The sequence below is a fragment of the Saccostrea echinata genome, unplaced genomic scaffold (genome assembly GCF_033153115.1).
Source record: "Saccostrea echinata isolate AGI-Se365-2 ecotype Australia unplaced genomic scaffold, CSIRO_AGI_Sech_v1 ptg000001l, whole genome shotgun sequence".
Taxonomy (NCBI): domain Eukaryota; kingdom Metazoa; phylum Mollusca; class Bivalvia; order Ostreida; family Ostreidae; genus Saccostrea; species Saccostrea echinata.
Window position 1 is genome coordinate 31,340,539 of NW_026889750.1, and position 17,740 is coordinate 31,358,278.

Genomic DNA, 17,740 nt, shown 5'->3' on the forward strand with positions numbered 1-17,740 from the left:
TATCACATACACTTATGTTCATGTAGGTAACCTGAATAATGTTTGCCAGGGTAAGTGCAAACCTTTTCTAAGATTTTAAAATAATGTTAAAAATGTGTGCAGAATTTGTAAAGATTAACATTGAAAACGGTACAAAGTCGCATATTTAAGAACCAAAGAAAATTTACGATTTTTCTATAAACACTTACTTATGTCATTTCTTCTCAAAATCAGTCAAAAAATATATATGAATTCATGCATTAAATATTTGTGTATGTTATATATATCCTCAAGGTCAAACTGTCCTTGAATATCTTATGTTATTTATATACAACTGCTCTTTTAACGTTTCTCTGTGTTGTAGTCATTTCTATATCTTTTTTCCACATTCAACAAAATACACGTACATGTATTTCATCATATCTCTATGCTCTAGTAGTGTTTTTCGCGACGCCATTTGCGGCAAACTCAATTCAGGGTAAGCTTTGAAAACTACGTCTCCACTCCTGTGTCTATGAAATCATTTATGTTAAAATGACATATTACTCGAACTTTTTCCTTTATCTTAATTTAATGTTGCCTATATTATTAGAAAAAGGAGCGCAATTGATGGTTATAGACATAAATTATTCCGGATTTTGATTTTGCACGAACGGACCATATCGACCTTGTTATTAATCAGTTTTATTTTATTGTTTTGACAGAAATATTTTCAAAACCATGATTTTGACAAACATCGAATAAATAATACTCATGTAAAATTTGACTTCTATTGATGAATATTTACAAAGTTGTAGACATTGTCTACAATTTTTTGGATAACTCTCATATTTGATGAAAAACATTATCATTCTTATGATAACGTGTTCCTTGGAGTAAAACTTAAATGGTGTAACGGTCACACTTCATGACTACACTGGGATCATGTGACAAACACCTGCTCTAGTCAGAAATGCTTACTGATAAAACATTTCTCTTTTAAACCTTTTCAAAAACTTTTAAAAGTACATTTAAACTATAAGTGTGTATTTATTGTAAATTTATTTACCATCTAAATATAACTGGTCTTTTAAAAAATACTCACGGAACGCATAATAGACATAAACCTTTTGGTGTCCCCTGTAGTTTTACTAATGATTGAACATTAAACAACAATCACATTATGTTTAATGTATAGATGATAAACTTTTGTGCAGATTTTGTTTTTGATTGCATACTGCTAAGGAATTCTAATTTAAATTTTTTTCACTTAAAATATATTACCTTACAAAAATTATAGCATATTTTTCTAATTTTTTTTAAAACAATGGCGAATCTAATTGTTTCTTTGGAATTTTCAAAGTTTTATTTTATTATTTACTGTTAACCACCATATTAACAAGCAATATGATATATTTAACACTAGAGTGTTCCAAAGAACGCATGTGTCGCTGCTATATAGCTTTATAAAAATGTAAATAAATCGAGGAGTGGTCAGCTATTTATTTGCTACTAGCATTATTGTTCATCCATTGGCCTGCAAAGAAAGGTACGCAGATAGTAGGACTGCGACAAAATCTTACAATCAAATACAAATAATACTCCCCAGCCCTCAAAGCTAAAATAAAGTATGAAATTGAAATTATTAGAAATAATTATTCATCATTCTATTAATACGTCTTTCCAGCAATTCTCCAAAAGGATTTCAGTTTGTCTTTACTGCAATTGTTAGTCTTAAGGGTTCATTTTGGAATACTGACCCCAATGTTTTTTCATAGTTTATGTGGTAACTGTATATTTTACAGTTTCAAAGTACAGAGTCATGAGCTCAAAAGCACATATAAATGCTAATTATCAAAACTCTTCCTCTTAAAACTAAGACATCAGTTAAATTACACCGTCCGGAGTATTTTTGCAAAGTAGGTCAAAGGTCGAGGTCAAGTGGCCTGTAATGCTAATATTTTTAAAAAATATTTTATGACAAACAATGCATATGCCAAACAGCATAAACTTACCACTTAAAAGTAAAAAATATGCTGTATATCGGCACTCTGAACTTATTTGAAAAGTAAGTCAAAGGTCAAGTTCAAAGGTGATGAGGTCGGTAACCAAGTTTATAAAAAGTCAATGTGCCAAGCAATATGTGTGCAAAATATTATATCCATGCCTATTACAGTTCTTGAGATATAAGGTGTGACAGACAGACAGACAGACGGACAGACAAAGATTCCGGATAAAGTGATTCCTAAGCGTCGCTCTGCTCTGCAGGCTACACAAAAATGCATAAATTTCTTGGTTTGAAATGCCACCAATTTGGGAATACCAATAATTAAGGACCCTCCACGATAAAACCTTTCGAAATAATACTTTTACGGAGTAGTCTTCTATAATACAAGTCCTGGTTTCTACAGAATATGCTTGAAACTCTCTTATAGAATATTAAATGTGCAATCAATGTTCAATCAACATTCGACTGATTCAGGATAATCAACGTCTTGGGTATTTTACTGCGTTTTGGGATTGTTATAGAAGTGTCCCAAATTTTCTAAATAGAAGAGAAGATGGATAGATAATTAAAACGTTCTAGTAGATCGTCAACTTGTAACCTTAAAAAAATCTCACAAGCTGTACTTAAACCATGAGGAAATTAAGTTATGATTTGATCAACTTTTACGATTTTGTAATTTATTGACACTTTTTTCTATTTTTTCAGAAACTATGTTCATCTTTGAAACCTTCAGAGCGATGGAGACCAGTTTCTAATTTTGAGTGTGAAAAATATAAGATTGAAAACAGATCTGGAGACTTTAAATCCACCATACTCAAAAACATTTTTGGAAAAAAAAGCTTAAACGACCAAGAAACACTGTCAGATATCTGTCCAGAAACCTAAGACAGATTTGTTCCTTTTTCTGCAAACAGTTTTACATTCAAAATACGTCATAAGTTTTGATTTTAATACTAAAATGTTCCTCATAAAAACCAATTTAATGTCAATGAACACAAATTAATTGCATTTTAGACTTGTCAATCTAGATCCCTATTTAAAAGAACTAATCTAATTCCGGACTTTTTAAATATTTCATAAACTGTCTTATAAAAAATTATTCATTCTTTCACATTGATCAAAAATGATATCCTAGCCCTTTTGACAAATATTACATGGATAAGGTTGTAATGTCATATACACGTGATTTTATGTCATGCATTATCTAGAGATGTTGTAACTCTTTTCTTGTTTTCGACTTCATTCATTGGACCTCACTTTCTGGTGACTTCAGGAATTTACAGATTTTAGTTAGCTTTTATTTATTACGCAAAAATATACAAAATAAATGGAGAAAAGTAAACACGTTTTTTATCCTAAGGACAGATGATAAACACAAACTTTTTAAAACCATAAAAATGACAATTTTTGTCATTTGTATGTAAGTAAAATAATACGCAAATAATTTAATTTTTCATTCAATTATTTCACGAAAAATGTCCTATAAAGTGATAAAAAATGTATAGATTTATAATGGTAATTTCAGAAAGGTAGACTTTTGAGCATTATAGAAAGTTGACAATTTTTAATTAGAGTTTTTAGAAATTTGATTTTTTGTTAAATTTGTACCCATTTTAATATCTATGTTTTGTTTGTATCATCTGCCCTTAACAACGAATTATTACTACTGCCTCAAATATATTGTTTATAGATGAAATGCAAAATTATATATGTATGTTTAAGGAATCACTATCTAGTTTGTTGGATATGCCAGGGCATTAACGACAGTTAGAAACGGGGATAATTTGCACAATGGGCGAAACCCATTATGCATAAATTATTATACGTTCCAACTGTCGTTTATGGTCATAGATACCCAGCAAACTAGACAGTGATTCCTTATATTTACATTTATATGTGAATAAAAATATAAAGATTTGAAATACGTACAGGAACACGAGTCATTCCTTATAAATTTCCATGGTCCCCGCCCTCTGACATCAGACAAAATGACAGCCCCGAAAAATTGACATGCATATTAGGCATTTGGTGAAATTTACATATAGTCGTAAATATCGGGGAATCGATACGCTTAACTTTCAAAGAGTTATCACAGAGAAAACAGTTAGAGATGTAAATATATCAATGTGTAGTTCCTAGCAAATATTTTTGAAAGAATTTGTAATTTTAGGTCGATTAAACAGACTATTTCAATGTATTTACCTGTAGAAAAAGCATATGATTATAATTTCAAATAAGCAAGATATTACTGCAAAAAACTGCAATGTTAAGTTAGCTCGAGGATTTACAGCATAAACAATCTCCCGAGAAAACATGTCCTGAAAATTTGACGTGATATTCATAAGAATCTACGATAAATTTTTATCAAGGTTACCTACGTAGTGTGCTTAATTCTCCTCAATTCTACTCACATGATAAGGACCAATGACAAATATCTAAGGAACATTATGAAGGTGGCAGCTATTATTAATCACTAGTATCTGACATTAGTTTATTCTGAAGAATGTTCATGAATAATGTTATTTACACACTGAAATTTGACATAAAATATGTTCAGTGGAATTTATTTTGTAGTTAGCCATGCAGTTGTAATGTAAATTCCGAAGGAGAGACATCTCTCTCTCTCTCTCTCTCTCTCTCTCTCTCTCTCTCTCTCTCTATATATATATATATATATATATATATATATATATATATATTCGGATGAGGGTCAGCAGAGGATATCTTGGAATGTTTAATTAAACTGATTATATAAGGACGTTACGCATGATGTTGGTGACGTTTGACGTTACGTTTTTATAGCGCTATGGAAAAATTGATGTAATGCTTCTACAATGTAATAGTGTTACTAGCTTGATTGGTACCATATCGCTATGTCTTTGTACTTGAAATATGAGTAAAAAAAATCATAGGCTACTTGTAATTAAACCAGTTTAAAAAAGGGTGCTTTCGATTTGTATCTGATAAAGTTTGTTAATTACTCAAAGCACTCTCAAACGCACTTACATGCATTACGTTGAAGCAAAACGAATAACGCGTCAAGAACGTCCACCGGACAAATATGTTGAACCTCCTAAATGTTGAGTAAAATAATAATTAATAGAGTAAATATATTAATCTGTCATTCAATATGATCGTTTAAATTAGCACATTTTTAACATATAATTATTTTCATAATCGATGAAAAAAAAAATAGAATCTAACCCCTAGAAAAACGGATTGATCTCATTTTTACGTAATTTTAGACGCTGGAAATTTCTGTTGAACTTGTAATCCATAAACTAACTTTAAAGCATGCAGTTTAATATCAACATTGATGAAATATTTAAAATATATAAGAAAAGCACATTATTTTGATATAAATTGTTTCTATTTAAACTTTTTCTAAATGAGTAAAATCAATCTCTATATTGACATGCACGTTTTTGATTAATAACGTTACAGATTCTTATTATGTAAATAACTATCGCTTTCTTTTTCTTGCCACCATGGAATACAGAACCGCTAATGAAGTCAAAAACGACATGGATTCCTCTTGTTTTGTGAGAAAAATGAAAACTCGAGATTCTTTTTTGAACACTATACACAGGAAAAATGCGCGATCCCTGCTTAAAAAATGTAACGCGTTACACGCTTAAGATTCCTTTTATTTGCGCTGTAAAATTCTATATTTTGCATAAAATTTATCTTAATGTTATTTTCTGACTGGAATCGGGTAGTTCTGTTCAAAACCTGTCCATTCATATCAATATCACCCATATTGCGATTTGTTTGTTTTTTGTTTTTTTTTATCACCGATGGGTTTAATAGGTCAGGTACTAAAATTGTAAAATGGCATTAACATTGCGCGTAACTTCTTGTTAATTTAAAACATTGTATTTCTTTTTAAAATACTTTTGGGTGTTACCAGTTATGTGAGATCTAACCTTAATCTCTCCCTCGTGAAACAAAGCCTACCTAATCGAATAATGTGCGAGGACTAAACCATATATCTCGTCTGGGTGCAAGAGCAATCCTAATCAGTCTCGTGGAGGCAACCTAAATTTTGTGTCATAGTGCAATGAACGCACGAATCTTGCAGATCTGGTAACCGGAAAATCGTATTGTTATTTTAAAAATGTTATTACACAATGATTTTGAAAACGAAGAAAGGTTTCAGTCGATATAGGAAAAAAATACATGTATTGAGATTTGGAGATTCATTTCTGGGTTCCAATATAATTTATGCCTTTACTTGGCAATTCAAACTTAATAGATTTACTGCATATATGAATTTAAATGCATAGAATGTTTTTAGCGGCAAAGAGCTTGTCACGTGACGACATTGAAATGCTGATTGGAAGACATCTATCAATTTAACTAAGGAAATGTGTTATTATGGTAAGATAGCCCCCAACCCGGTGAATGGTGTTTTTTCTTTTCTTTTCTTTTTTTTTCTTTTTTCTTTTTTTTTTTTTTGCTTGCACATTGTATTCAGCTGACTCTGTTATATAAGTTGACATTCAGATGCAAAAATTATGTGTGCAAGTATAGAAAAGAAATACACTTTATTTCATTGTTAATTTTCTTAATAAGCACGATGTAGATTACATACAATTACAAAACATCTGTATCCTCTTACTAAATGTTAGTAGTATTATCAATTTACACGTCCAGCTTGTCAATCGTTGTTCCTTATACCTTTTGTCATACTTATTTCGTTTATGCTTGGAGTATCGATTGTATCGTGTCCTTTCTTCCCATAGTTCATCTACTTACCTGTGTGTTATATGTCATTGGGCAGTTGAAACTGTATGGAAGGTAAACTATAGCCATTCTCTGATACTTCAGTGATTCAGTTGATAAGTTGCATGTCTGTTGATAAATGTCTTTTGATAATAGAAATGTATGTTTAATTTGTCGATTTTATAGTAATCGTTATACGGAAATTTGAATCTGCCCTCTGCAAAAAATTTTGAGGCCTGTATGATACAATAATACACGAATTTATTTTTCAATAGAGTATACTTGAAATCTCTTTAAAAAAATAATGTAAAATCAGTATTAGATTCACATTCAACTGATTATGTTGAAAAGGATCTTGGGCATTTGAAAACGTTTTGGACTGCTATAGAGGTGTTCAAATGTTTCTAAAGATTATACCAGCCAAAATTAAAATTGGAAAAAAAAAAAAACAAAAAAAAAAAAAAAAAAAAAAACAAAACAAACAAACAAACAAACAAACAATGATTTGATAATCTTTCATAATTCTTCTTATATTGTAAACATACAAAAAATAACGCTCTTAAATTCTTTTGTTATCTTCATCATCAACTGAGGAGCACAATCGCAAATGCACACCTGGAGCCAAGCAAGCTTCTATATGCTTTTATATGATTAATCAATTGAAAAGAAGTGAACAAGAAGCATTGCTAAAGGCGATAAAATATGATCATCTCTTAATTAAGTTTACATTTAATAACTACAATCCTAGTTCTAAGTACCCATTTGCCGTTCGCTCCTAGTTTGTTCAGCATGCGATTACCGTGAGCTCATCGTTCAGTTTTGCGTTCATCGTTCCCCAGCCGCTCGTTATCATCGTTCTCAAAGCGTTCAGTGTTTGCCAATAACTCATATATACCGGCGAAGGACTTCAAATTTAGACCTTTACTCGGCACTCAGGGCCATTGAGCAGTGAGGGATCTTTATCGTGTCAACGCCTGCCGTGACACGGGGCCTCGAATTTTAAGGTCTCATCCGAAGAACCCGCAACTCTTACGTCAAAGTACCGAGCGCTTGGCGAAGGAACAGTTGCTACCTTTCTTGTTTCGACTTAGGTCAGTCGTGGCCGAGATGCGAACTGACGACCTTCCGATCACGGAACGAGCGCTCTACCGACTGAGCTACAGTGAGCGGCGATTAGATATAGAAAAAGATTGAAATAGATTGATTACTTTTGAAAATATTTCAGAAAACATTCTGACTATCTTAGCCAATGTGGTATTATGATTGTTAACCCTTGTGGATTTGTTATTTGCCTTTAATCGCCAAAATAAATGATAAAGAAAATTTCCGTGTGATTGTGATTTGCCACATTTTGAAGATTATATGTATTTTGTATCTCATTTTCCTTTTATCAATATAATTTTGCATTTGATTTTTAAAAAAATATTGATATATCTAAGAATGTTAAAAATGCCATTTCATGCATGTTGTATGGAGCTTATACTCTGGTCTGTACGCCAAATTACTGGTTATAGTCTTTTCTTATATGGGAAGTACTCTCCTTTCCAATGTGGCGGCTTATCATCTTATACTTATCCAACCTTTACTTATAGCTCACTTTCTAATGATGAAATTCTCAAAAATCAAATTTCAGTCTTTAATACTTTTAACATTCCAGTCAACGAAGGTGAGGTCGCTCTACCCTACCTATAGTGGATTCCCAAACTTCTTAAAAATCCTTAGAAAGATACATTGCCAGGTCTAGATAATGCTATTCAAAGCTCCTATCCTTACTCCTCACAAACATTTTAACTTCTGTAAAGGAGAAACTTCAGACGTACTGTGCTGACGCATATTCTAAAAGTGGTGTAAAGCAAATTTGGATTCTCAAAAATTCCAAAGAATTTTAGATAATTTAAAATCGCATAACATTTCTGATCGGCACTAATTGTTTATCGTTTATTAGCCGACCTTTTATATATTCCTATGAAGTAGATTTCATAAAACATTTCTGAGTAGAAACACTTGCTTTGGTCTTCAACTCGACATATCGACATTTTATCAATTAACAATAGTTATTTTCATTCGTATGTCGAATCAATATATCTCAGTGAATTCGGAGTAAAAGAAACTACAGAGGCCACAACATATGTTTCATAACTGAATGTTTTCTGACTTTTAGACGATAAGGGCCAACTGACAACTTTATTGTATGACAAACGAGATGACTCCAGCTTTTCCATGGTCAACTTTCCTTATTTATGTAGTAATATTCTGCTATCTCCCTCATATGGTGTTAATGTCTTCCAACTTATTCGATACTCAAAGGCATGCTCTAAGTACAAGATCAATTTTTAATTAGAGGCAGGTTACTGACAGATAAATTGATGTTACAGGGATTTCAACAACCTCGTGTAATATCAGTATTTTGTAAATTTAATGACATTGTTAGCAAATATAAGCTTCCTTTGGGTCGTATTTTGACTGACATATTTCATATGTGCAATATACCAATTGTTAGGTCCTTGTTTTATTTTAAATTTGAATAAAATTTTGAATATTCCATCTACCTCATCAATGCATAGGACTTACGATGGATGTGACCGGTTGACAGGGGATGCATACTCCTCTTCGACACCTGATCGCACCTCTGGAATTTCCAGTGGTCCGTGTTTTATGCCGTGTTCACAGATTTGAATTGTTTGTAGGGGTTTTTTTTTAGATCGATCACTGTTCGAGACCCTCACCTTTTTTTATTTATACAGTTTATAGTGAGAGATTTTGTTTTCTAGAACAAAATACAAGGTATTTAAAAAAAAAAATAAAGCATTATTCTAAGGAAGAAAAGAAACAATTTTACATCTTTTAAAAATCTGGGTCTTTGAAAATGACATATTTGACGTCATTAAAACACACTGAAATTTCAATGCCTCTGTTTTCTAAAGAACATGTTCGGTTGTACAATAAATGATTGCCATTTCCCAAATAACTCTGATCATGAAAATATAAAGAAATGTAACGAGAAAAATTATTAGAAATACATATCGTGCTTGTAAAAATAAAATTTGAGAACACTTTGAGAACACATAAAGAAATGAAGGAATTTTGTGCTGCATTCATCAGAATTTCATGTTTAAGGGTATTTCACACCCGCTGACTTGTGACGTGTACCGAGGAAAAAAAAAACTTTTACATCCGGTTTTATTTAGTTTGTGCACTGACAGTTAGACTGAATGGATGGGGGAAATATCTTGAAACTTATAAAATTAAATTTTTTAAAAAAAATCAGTGTAAATCATGTTTCAATTTCTGGCCAGTTTTAAAATGCTGATTTGCCTGATTAAAATGATGCTCATTAATATGAAAACAATAAACTGTGGGTGTTTGGAGGACACCCTTATTACAAAAGGGACGTCAGTTAGCACGCAAAATGTAATTTTTTTTAAGATGGCTAAATGAAATATGGAGATAACAAACAGTATTCAAGCTCAAAGTCCATTATAACAGCAGCACAATCACAGACTTCTAAAAACATCAGAGGTGGGATAAGGTGCCATGATTGAGTGAGCATCCCCTGCCGACCGGTCACACCCGCCGTGTGTTCCTTGTCATGATTGGGAAATAACGGGAAAAAAGTTTGCACATTTACACATACTAGTACCTGATTTAACAAATACACATAGCTTGATTGGCTCTGGTCCTTTATTTGTCAAAATAAAGACGCTTACATTACACAAAAACATAATGTTTATTGAAAGAAGGGATATAGGAATAGATTTGTCGTAAAAATAGAATGGCCTTTACATAAAAAAACTGTAGATAAGCGATTAAAATGTTACTCATGAAATGGAATATATATATGTAGATAATTAAATCTTTCAGATATATCTATCAATGTTCAAAAATGATAAAATATAATCTATATTTCAGATAATGGAGATGAATCAAGACAGTAACTTGGACGATGTGGACAAATTATCAAATACTGAGAGAGCTCAATTAGAAAACAAGAGGGGAAGATGGGGAGCAAAGTTAGACTATATGCTTTCTATGGTGGGTTTTTGTGTTGGACTCGGTAACATCTGGAGATTTCCGTATCTTTGTATGAGAAATGGAGGAGGTAAGTTAGAAAAACGATTGTTATCTTACTGAAGATTTTTTAGCTAAAGAGTTTCTCACCTCAAACTTTGAATACACTTTTGGTCAATCTAATTAAAATTAGATGTTCCTATCCGCCACCGCTTCTCAAACAATGCATGCATAAAAGTATATAACGGATGTTCGGAGTGTTATTTTTTTTTCTCAGATGGATAATGCTATTTAGAAACATTGATGTATAGGGATAACATGGTTTTACAGATATCTATACTTATTTATGTATATATTGTAGAAAAAATTATCCTGAATTGTATTAAAACTATCCACTATTGTAGGTGCTTTTCTGATCCCATTTATATTTTTCCTCCTCGCTGCTGGTCTTCCATTATTTCTTCTGGAAAGCTCTGTTGGACAATTTACAGGGAGAAGTTTTTTCATGTCTGGAAGGCCTGTCCTTTTTTCGAAGGTAAAAGATTCCTTTTCTATTTTTATCACAATAAAATAAACCCTTACTTATAGCATAAATTTGATCGACAAATACATATTAACGAATAAAGCATAGGACTTTTAGTGTCGAATTGATAAAAATACTGGTATACTCATGACAGATTGTTATTTACCAAGGTCTTGGAGTGGGGATGTTCATTGTTCTCTTTGTAATCACACTGTACTACAATGTCATCATCACCTGGACCATCTTCTATCTCGGAAGTTCCTTTTTCTCGCCTCTTCCATGGGCAGTCTGTGAAAATGATTGGAATACTCTAGAATGTTTCCATGGCATTTCAAACATGTCTTCTCAGCATGATGCTAATGGATCAACAAAAGAGTCGTATAACACATCTAACTTGTCAAAAACTTATTCAAAAATGTATCACTACAACGGAGCTGCCTCCCTTGTAGAGAACATAACAAAAGAAACTATACTTAGATCAACAAGTGAAGAGGAATTTTGGTTGTGAGTGATTATGTTAAATTTATTAAATTCAGTTTTAAAAATCTAATTTTATGTATCGATATCTGCTTAGATTACGGATAAATTGAAACATGAGAATATTCAAATAAAAAAGTACAATTTTTATCTTGTTGCATATTTTGAATTCACTATGTAAAGGTAAATACCGGTATTCAATAATTTAAAGCATTATACTTTATAAAAACAACGCTTACATTTATGAGAAACATATGTTCACCAAACTTTCTTTTGATTTCTTTCACTTGATCTATAACAAATTTTACTCCTCACTAAGATATTAACAGTAGTGAAGGAGAAACTTCAAGAGTACTGTGCAACAATATATTCGAGAAGTGGTGTAAATCAGATGTGGATATTAAAAAATTCCAATGAACTTTTGGAACATTTGAAACCACAAAATTTTACCAAAATCAACAACATAAAAACTTACATTTTTTAACTTTATATACAACTATTCCCCACAAAGAATTAAAGTCCAGACTTTCTGACATCGTTGACAACTGCTTTTTCAACAAAAATGGAACTCGTAAATTTACTTACCTTGTCATTGGTCATTTGCAAAATTGCTTTGTTAAAAAGCAATCTGATTGTACACACAAGTACTCTGAAGTTGACATTAAAAAGATGCTCGAGTCTCTGATTGACAATATCTATGTGGTTTTTGGAGACCAGGTCTTCCAACAATCTATTGGAATCCCCGTGGGTACCAATTACTCCCGTTATTAGCAGACCTATTTTTGTATTCTTATGAAGCAGAATTTATTCAAAATCTTTTACATGAAAAGAATAAAACACATGCTGTGGCCTTCAACTCGACATTTAGATATATCGACGACGTATTGTCAATTAACAGGAGTTATTTCCATTCTTATGTCGACACGATATATCCCGTTGAGCTTGAGATAAAAGATACCACAGAGTCTGACACATCTGTTTTATATTTTGATATTTTATCAGAAAAAGACGTTAATGGTAATCTTACAACAAAGCTTTATGATAAACGGGATGAGTTTAACTTTTCAATCGTCAACTTCCCTAACTTATGCAGCAATATACCCTTATCACCTGCATACGGGGTTTATATCTCTCAGTTGATTCGATACGCCAGAGCATGCTCTACGTATGAACGATTTCTAAAACGAGGTAAGTTATTGACAAACAAGTTGATGAAACAAGAATGTCAGCAGACTCGTTTATAGTCGTCATTTGTTAAGTTCTATGGTCGATACAATGACCTTGTCAGCAAATACAATCTTTCAGTAAGTCAAATGCTGACTGACGTTTTTCATACTAATTGTTAGGTCATTATTTATACACTGAATTTTCGACGGATTTTTTCCGTTATTTTCCGATCATGACAAGGAGCACACGGCGGGTGTGACCGGTCGGCAGGGGATGCTCACTCCTCCATGGCACCTGATCCCACCTCTGATGTCTTAGAGGTCCGTGTTTGCTCTGCTCCTATTTTGTAATGTTTAATGGACATTTGAGCTCGAATACTGTTCGTTTTCTCCACATATTTCATCTTTAAAGAACAATGAAACCGCATTTATCTTATATCTCTGCAAGTATTCTATAAGAACAAAGTGTGTAGAAAAAAGTGATTAATTTACTAGGGGTAAATAAAATATATAAAACAATATACTACTACCAAGTGTTACTTAATAAAATTATATTAAGATCCATAAAGCATCGAATAGCTGTTTACTTGAAGAATCGTCATATATTTAGGAAAAACATACAATGGTAACTATGCAATAGAATGAATCAAATAATTTAACTAATTTAAAATTTCTTATACAGTTATCGTGTTCTTCGTATGTCAGAGGGACTCCACGATATTGGAGGATTAAACTGGCGCCTAACAATCTGCTTTCTCGTAGCATGGATCGTGGTTTGCATATGTCTGATCAAAGGACTGAAATCTGTTGGGAAGGTACGCGATAATTATGTACTTCGAAACATATAACAAAAGAATTTTTTTTCATTGTAATCTTTAATCCCCTCTCACTACAATATTTTACTGGAAAGAAAATACACCCTACGGGTTGATAGCTAACATTTTTTAAATAAATAATGAAAAAAACTTATTATAGGTTGTTTACATCACAGCGACCCTTCCCTATTTGTTACTGATCGTCATTCTTATCAAGGGCCTGACGCTTCCTGGATCAACTGATGGCATCCTTTTCTACATCAGACCAGACTTTGATAAACTTGCCAGTGTTCAAGTAAGTATACAGTAAAAAAAAATATCATAAAACTGGATTAATATTCCCTTGAATGAAGGTATAGAATTATAATTTAGATATATGAACTGTCTTAAAACTAAATCAAAACATATTCAAATTTGAGTGCATTTTAAACAATTGAAATACTCAATACATCATGATTGATTAAATTTATTTTATCTTTCTTATATATATGATATAACAAAATGAATTTAAATCTAATTAATCATAATTTATAGAGTATTTCAATTGTTTAAAATGCACTCGAATTTGAATATGTTTTGATTTAGTTTTATGACAGTTCATATATCTAAATTATATATATTGAGTAAGTATTTCTCCTACGTTTGAATAATTCCTGTACCTTTTTATAGACAACAAATGTATATTCAATAAAGTGAGAATTATTTTGTTTTCATAGGTATGGTTAGAAGCAGGAATTCAAGTCTTCTATTCTCTAGGACCCGCATGGGGACCTCTCTTTACCATGGCTAGCTTCAATAAATTCAACAATAACTGCTACAGGTAAATAGAACTATAACTAATTGTACGTAGACATAATTTTTAAGGAGATACATCTTATTCATTAGCAAATTATCATCTATTTCAAAAGCACATTATTTAAAATTAATTTTATATGACAGAGATTCAATCATATTATCTATGATAAGCGAAGGAACAAGTATATTTGGAGGTTTTGCCATTTTCACCATTGTTGGTTACATGGCTCATGTTGCGGGTAAACCAGTGGATAAAGTGGTACAGGCAGGTAGGCACAAAACACTAATTTCACACACACACACACCCTCACACACACACACACACACACACACACACACACCCTCACATGCATCACCGACCTTTCGAGGACTATGACACTCCACCTTCCTCCGAGGACCATACTTTCTAATTGAGATATTTTTTCAAGATTTGGTATATTTATAAGGTTTGGCACTAGTTACACGATGGGGGGTTGCATTATGTTGTAATTTGAAAATTAAAGCATGATTTTTTCACTATGCTTTAGAGGACGTTGTGTTAACGTAAGAGGACGTTGTGTTAACGTGAGAGGACGGTGTGTTAACCTTGCGAGGACGGTGTGTTAGCCGTGAGAGGACGGTGTGTTAACCTTGCGAGGACGGTGTGTTAGCCGTGAGAGGACGGTGTGTTAACCTTGCGAGGACGGTGTGTTAACCGCGCGAGGACGGTGTGTTAACCTTGCGAGGACGCTGTGTTAAGCTTGAGAGGACGATGTGTTATCCGATAGAGGACGTTTTGCTTATCCCCCACAAAAGAGATGTAAACAAAGTTAGGAAACACATTTCTTGTTTTCAATCATTCTTACGGTGCGCTATAAGAACGTGCGCCATGTGTGTTGACAATAAGGGTCATCATTCGTCATACACAGGCGGGGGGGGGGGGGGGGATAGCGTCGGACATAAATCTTAATTTACATAGTTTTAATCAAGACCTTCTTCGACCCTTCAAACACATAAAATATTCATGTAGACCTCAACATTGTTCCAACCAGCAAAAGTACCAACTTAGTACGGTTGACCCCCCCCCCCCTCAAGTATTTCCCGGGAAAATGGTTCTAGAGGGGGAGTCCCCCGGAAAAACTGGATCTAGAGAAGGATTTCTCCTAAAGAAAACCAATATTTACGAGAGATCATACACAGCTTAAAAGCTATAAAGTGTGACTACCCCTCAAGTCAATTTTCTCTCCACCTAAAATTTAGTTTTTCGTCTTTTGTTTTATATTTTTCATAATTTTTGCCGATTAAGGAAAATAATAAAAGAACTTCAACACCCTTGATAGTACTACTTTAATAATAAGTGAACTTACAAAGGCTGATGATTTTAATGGCATTTGGCCCAACAAAAAGCATTATAGAACAGATATAAAGAGCTAGGTTTCCATAGTGTTCTTTTTCTTCCTTTATTTACATTCATGAAAATAGATATTATTAGATATTATAATTCATTACATGCATTTCATAATACAAAAGCAAATCTTTGAAAAGAAAATATAAATCTTTTATGGACATGCACTGCCATGTTTATCCTCGCAACAAAAGTCCAAACACAACCCCCTATGGCAGTACATTTTGTCATTACAAAAAGTACTGTATAACAATAACATAGGTTTCCATACTTAAATGTATTTATAATGTAGAATTGTCATATAATTTAATGCGTTATATTTCCTCATTTTCTATATAGATTACAAACCTTTCTACGCATAATTACGAGAAATCATGTAAAACTGAAACCATATCGGATTTATTAATTACTAGTTATCAAAAGTGACATGGATTGATTTTTTTTTACTCAAACTACACGTATACTTTGGCCCCGTGTTTTTTAAGAATTTTTGTTCCATCTTTTAACGTAGGATGAACTTTCCCTCAAAATGAATAAATTATAGATAAATAAATTAAAAAAAAAACACCAAGGAAAGAAATAAATAAAATTTAACTCCCACCCCACCCCAAAAAAAGTCTTTCTTAATATTACATTATAGAAATTGATAATGTGAAATATTGATGATAAGAAGCGATGCGTAATAAACTTTTAACAGGCGTCGGAACGGGAGGAAGGGCTAGAGGGGGCAGCCTCCCAAACTTATTTTTTCAAAGATAAACATAATATAGGCTTTGAAAATTGGGGCATAGTCCCCAAACGTTTTTTTGGGGGGTGGGGGTTGGTTTAGCCCCCTTTCAAATTAGCCCCCCTCTTCAATTTTTCAGTAAATATACTATTATTCTAATCTTAGTTTTTTTTTTCAAAAGAACATTCTTCATTGAAAAAAAGAACAAGGTTTCAGTAAATATGTTCTGAAATTAATATATGTATATATAATTTAGTAGACAAATGATATAGAAAACTGTAAATCACAGGACAGAACTATACATGTACATGAATGTGTTGGCAATGTGGGCGTCAATATTCAAAATTACGTTCATTCATGCAGGTGCTACATGTACATATAAGAGATATTTCCATGCAGGTGCTAGATGCTAATTCCATGCAGGTGCTATGTGCTATTCTGAGTGCATATGCTACATTAACTTTTAAAAAATTCCAAAGATTGACAAATAAACCATGTGAATAAGTGCAAGCAAGGATGCATATTTATAAAATATGCCAAAGAAGGTGAAAAAAATAGATACATACTTTTGGAAGAAAGCCCTACATGTAGGTGTGAAATCATGTACCTCATAAAATTAGACAGAACGCCTCCTTCAAGGAAACTGAAATTTTAGCTTAAACTCAAAAAAATCATGTGACTGTATATTGAGTGCATATATGAAGAAAGAATGAGGAAAAATGACAAATGGTAAACAGAAATTAAGAATGCATTTTATCAAAACCTTGTTTAAGTTTTTTTTTTCAAAACTCCTCTAGATTATGCTATAATCAAGCAAAGAATTTTTTTAATGTGTACAGTCAAAACTCTTTAATAGTATCAAGCAAAAATGTTTCTGGCAGATTGAATTCTAAGAGAAATGTTATCCACCGGTCGTCAGATACATGTACAGTATTCCTGGCTCAAAACTAAAACAAACAGAATCTGATGAAAGAGGAGGGAGGAAGAGTAAAGAAGTAGCCAAAGGCGGATCCAGCACATACTGGCGCGCGTCGGGCATCAACCCCCCCCCCCCCCAACTTTGAGGTTTTTTTTTTCTTTTTGGCTTTCGTAAATTGTGTTTGCTTAACTTGTATACACTTTTAATTTATCCACATGTAACGACCAGGCACATA

The 17,740-nt window shown here is 32.5% G+C and overlaps 1 protein-coding gene and 1 long non-coding RNA gene across 2 annotated transcripts; both read left to right on the forward strand.

Moving 5' to 3' along the window:
- Positions 1–6,685: 6,685 nt before the first annotated feature.
- LOC133189464 (uncharacterized) lies at positions 6,686–11,146 on the forward strand. Its single transcript, XR_009721471.1, has 3 exons — positions 6,686–6,766; positions 10,601–10,790; positions 11,104–11,146. It is a non-coding gene; the product is annotated as an uncharacterized LOC133189464 (long non-coding RNA).
- A 2,700-nt stretch (positions 11,147–13,846) lies between these two features.
- LOC133181272 (sodium- and chloride-dependent creatine transporter 1-like) lies at positions 13,847–14,755 on the forward strand (the record flags this gene model as incomplete). Its single annotated transcript, XM_061315806.1, has 3 exons — positions 13,847–13,975; positions 14,397–14,500; positions 14,620–14,755. Coding segments are annotated over 3 exons (369 nt in total), but the record flags the coding sequence as incomplete, so codon positions are not given.
- Positions 14,756–17,740: the final 2,985 nt, after the last annotated feature.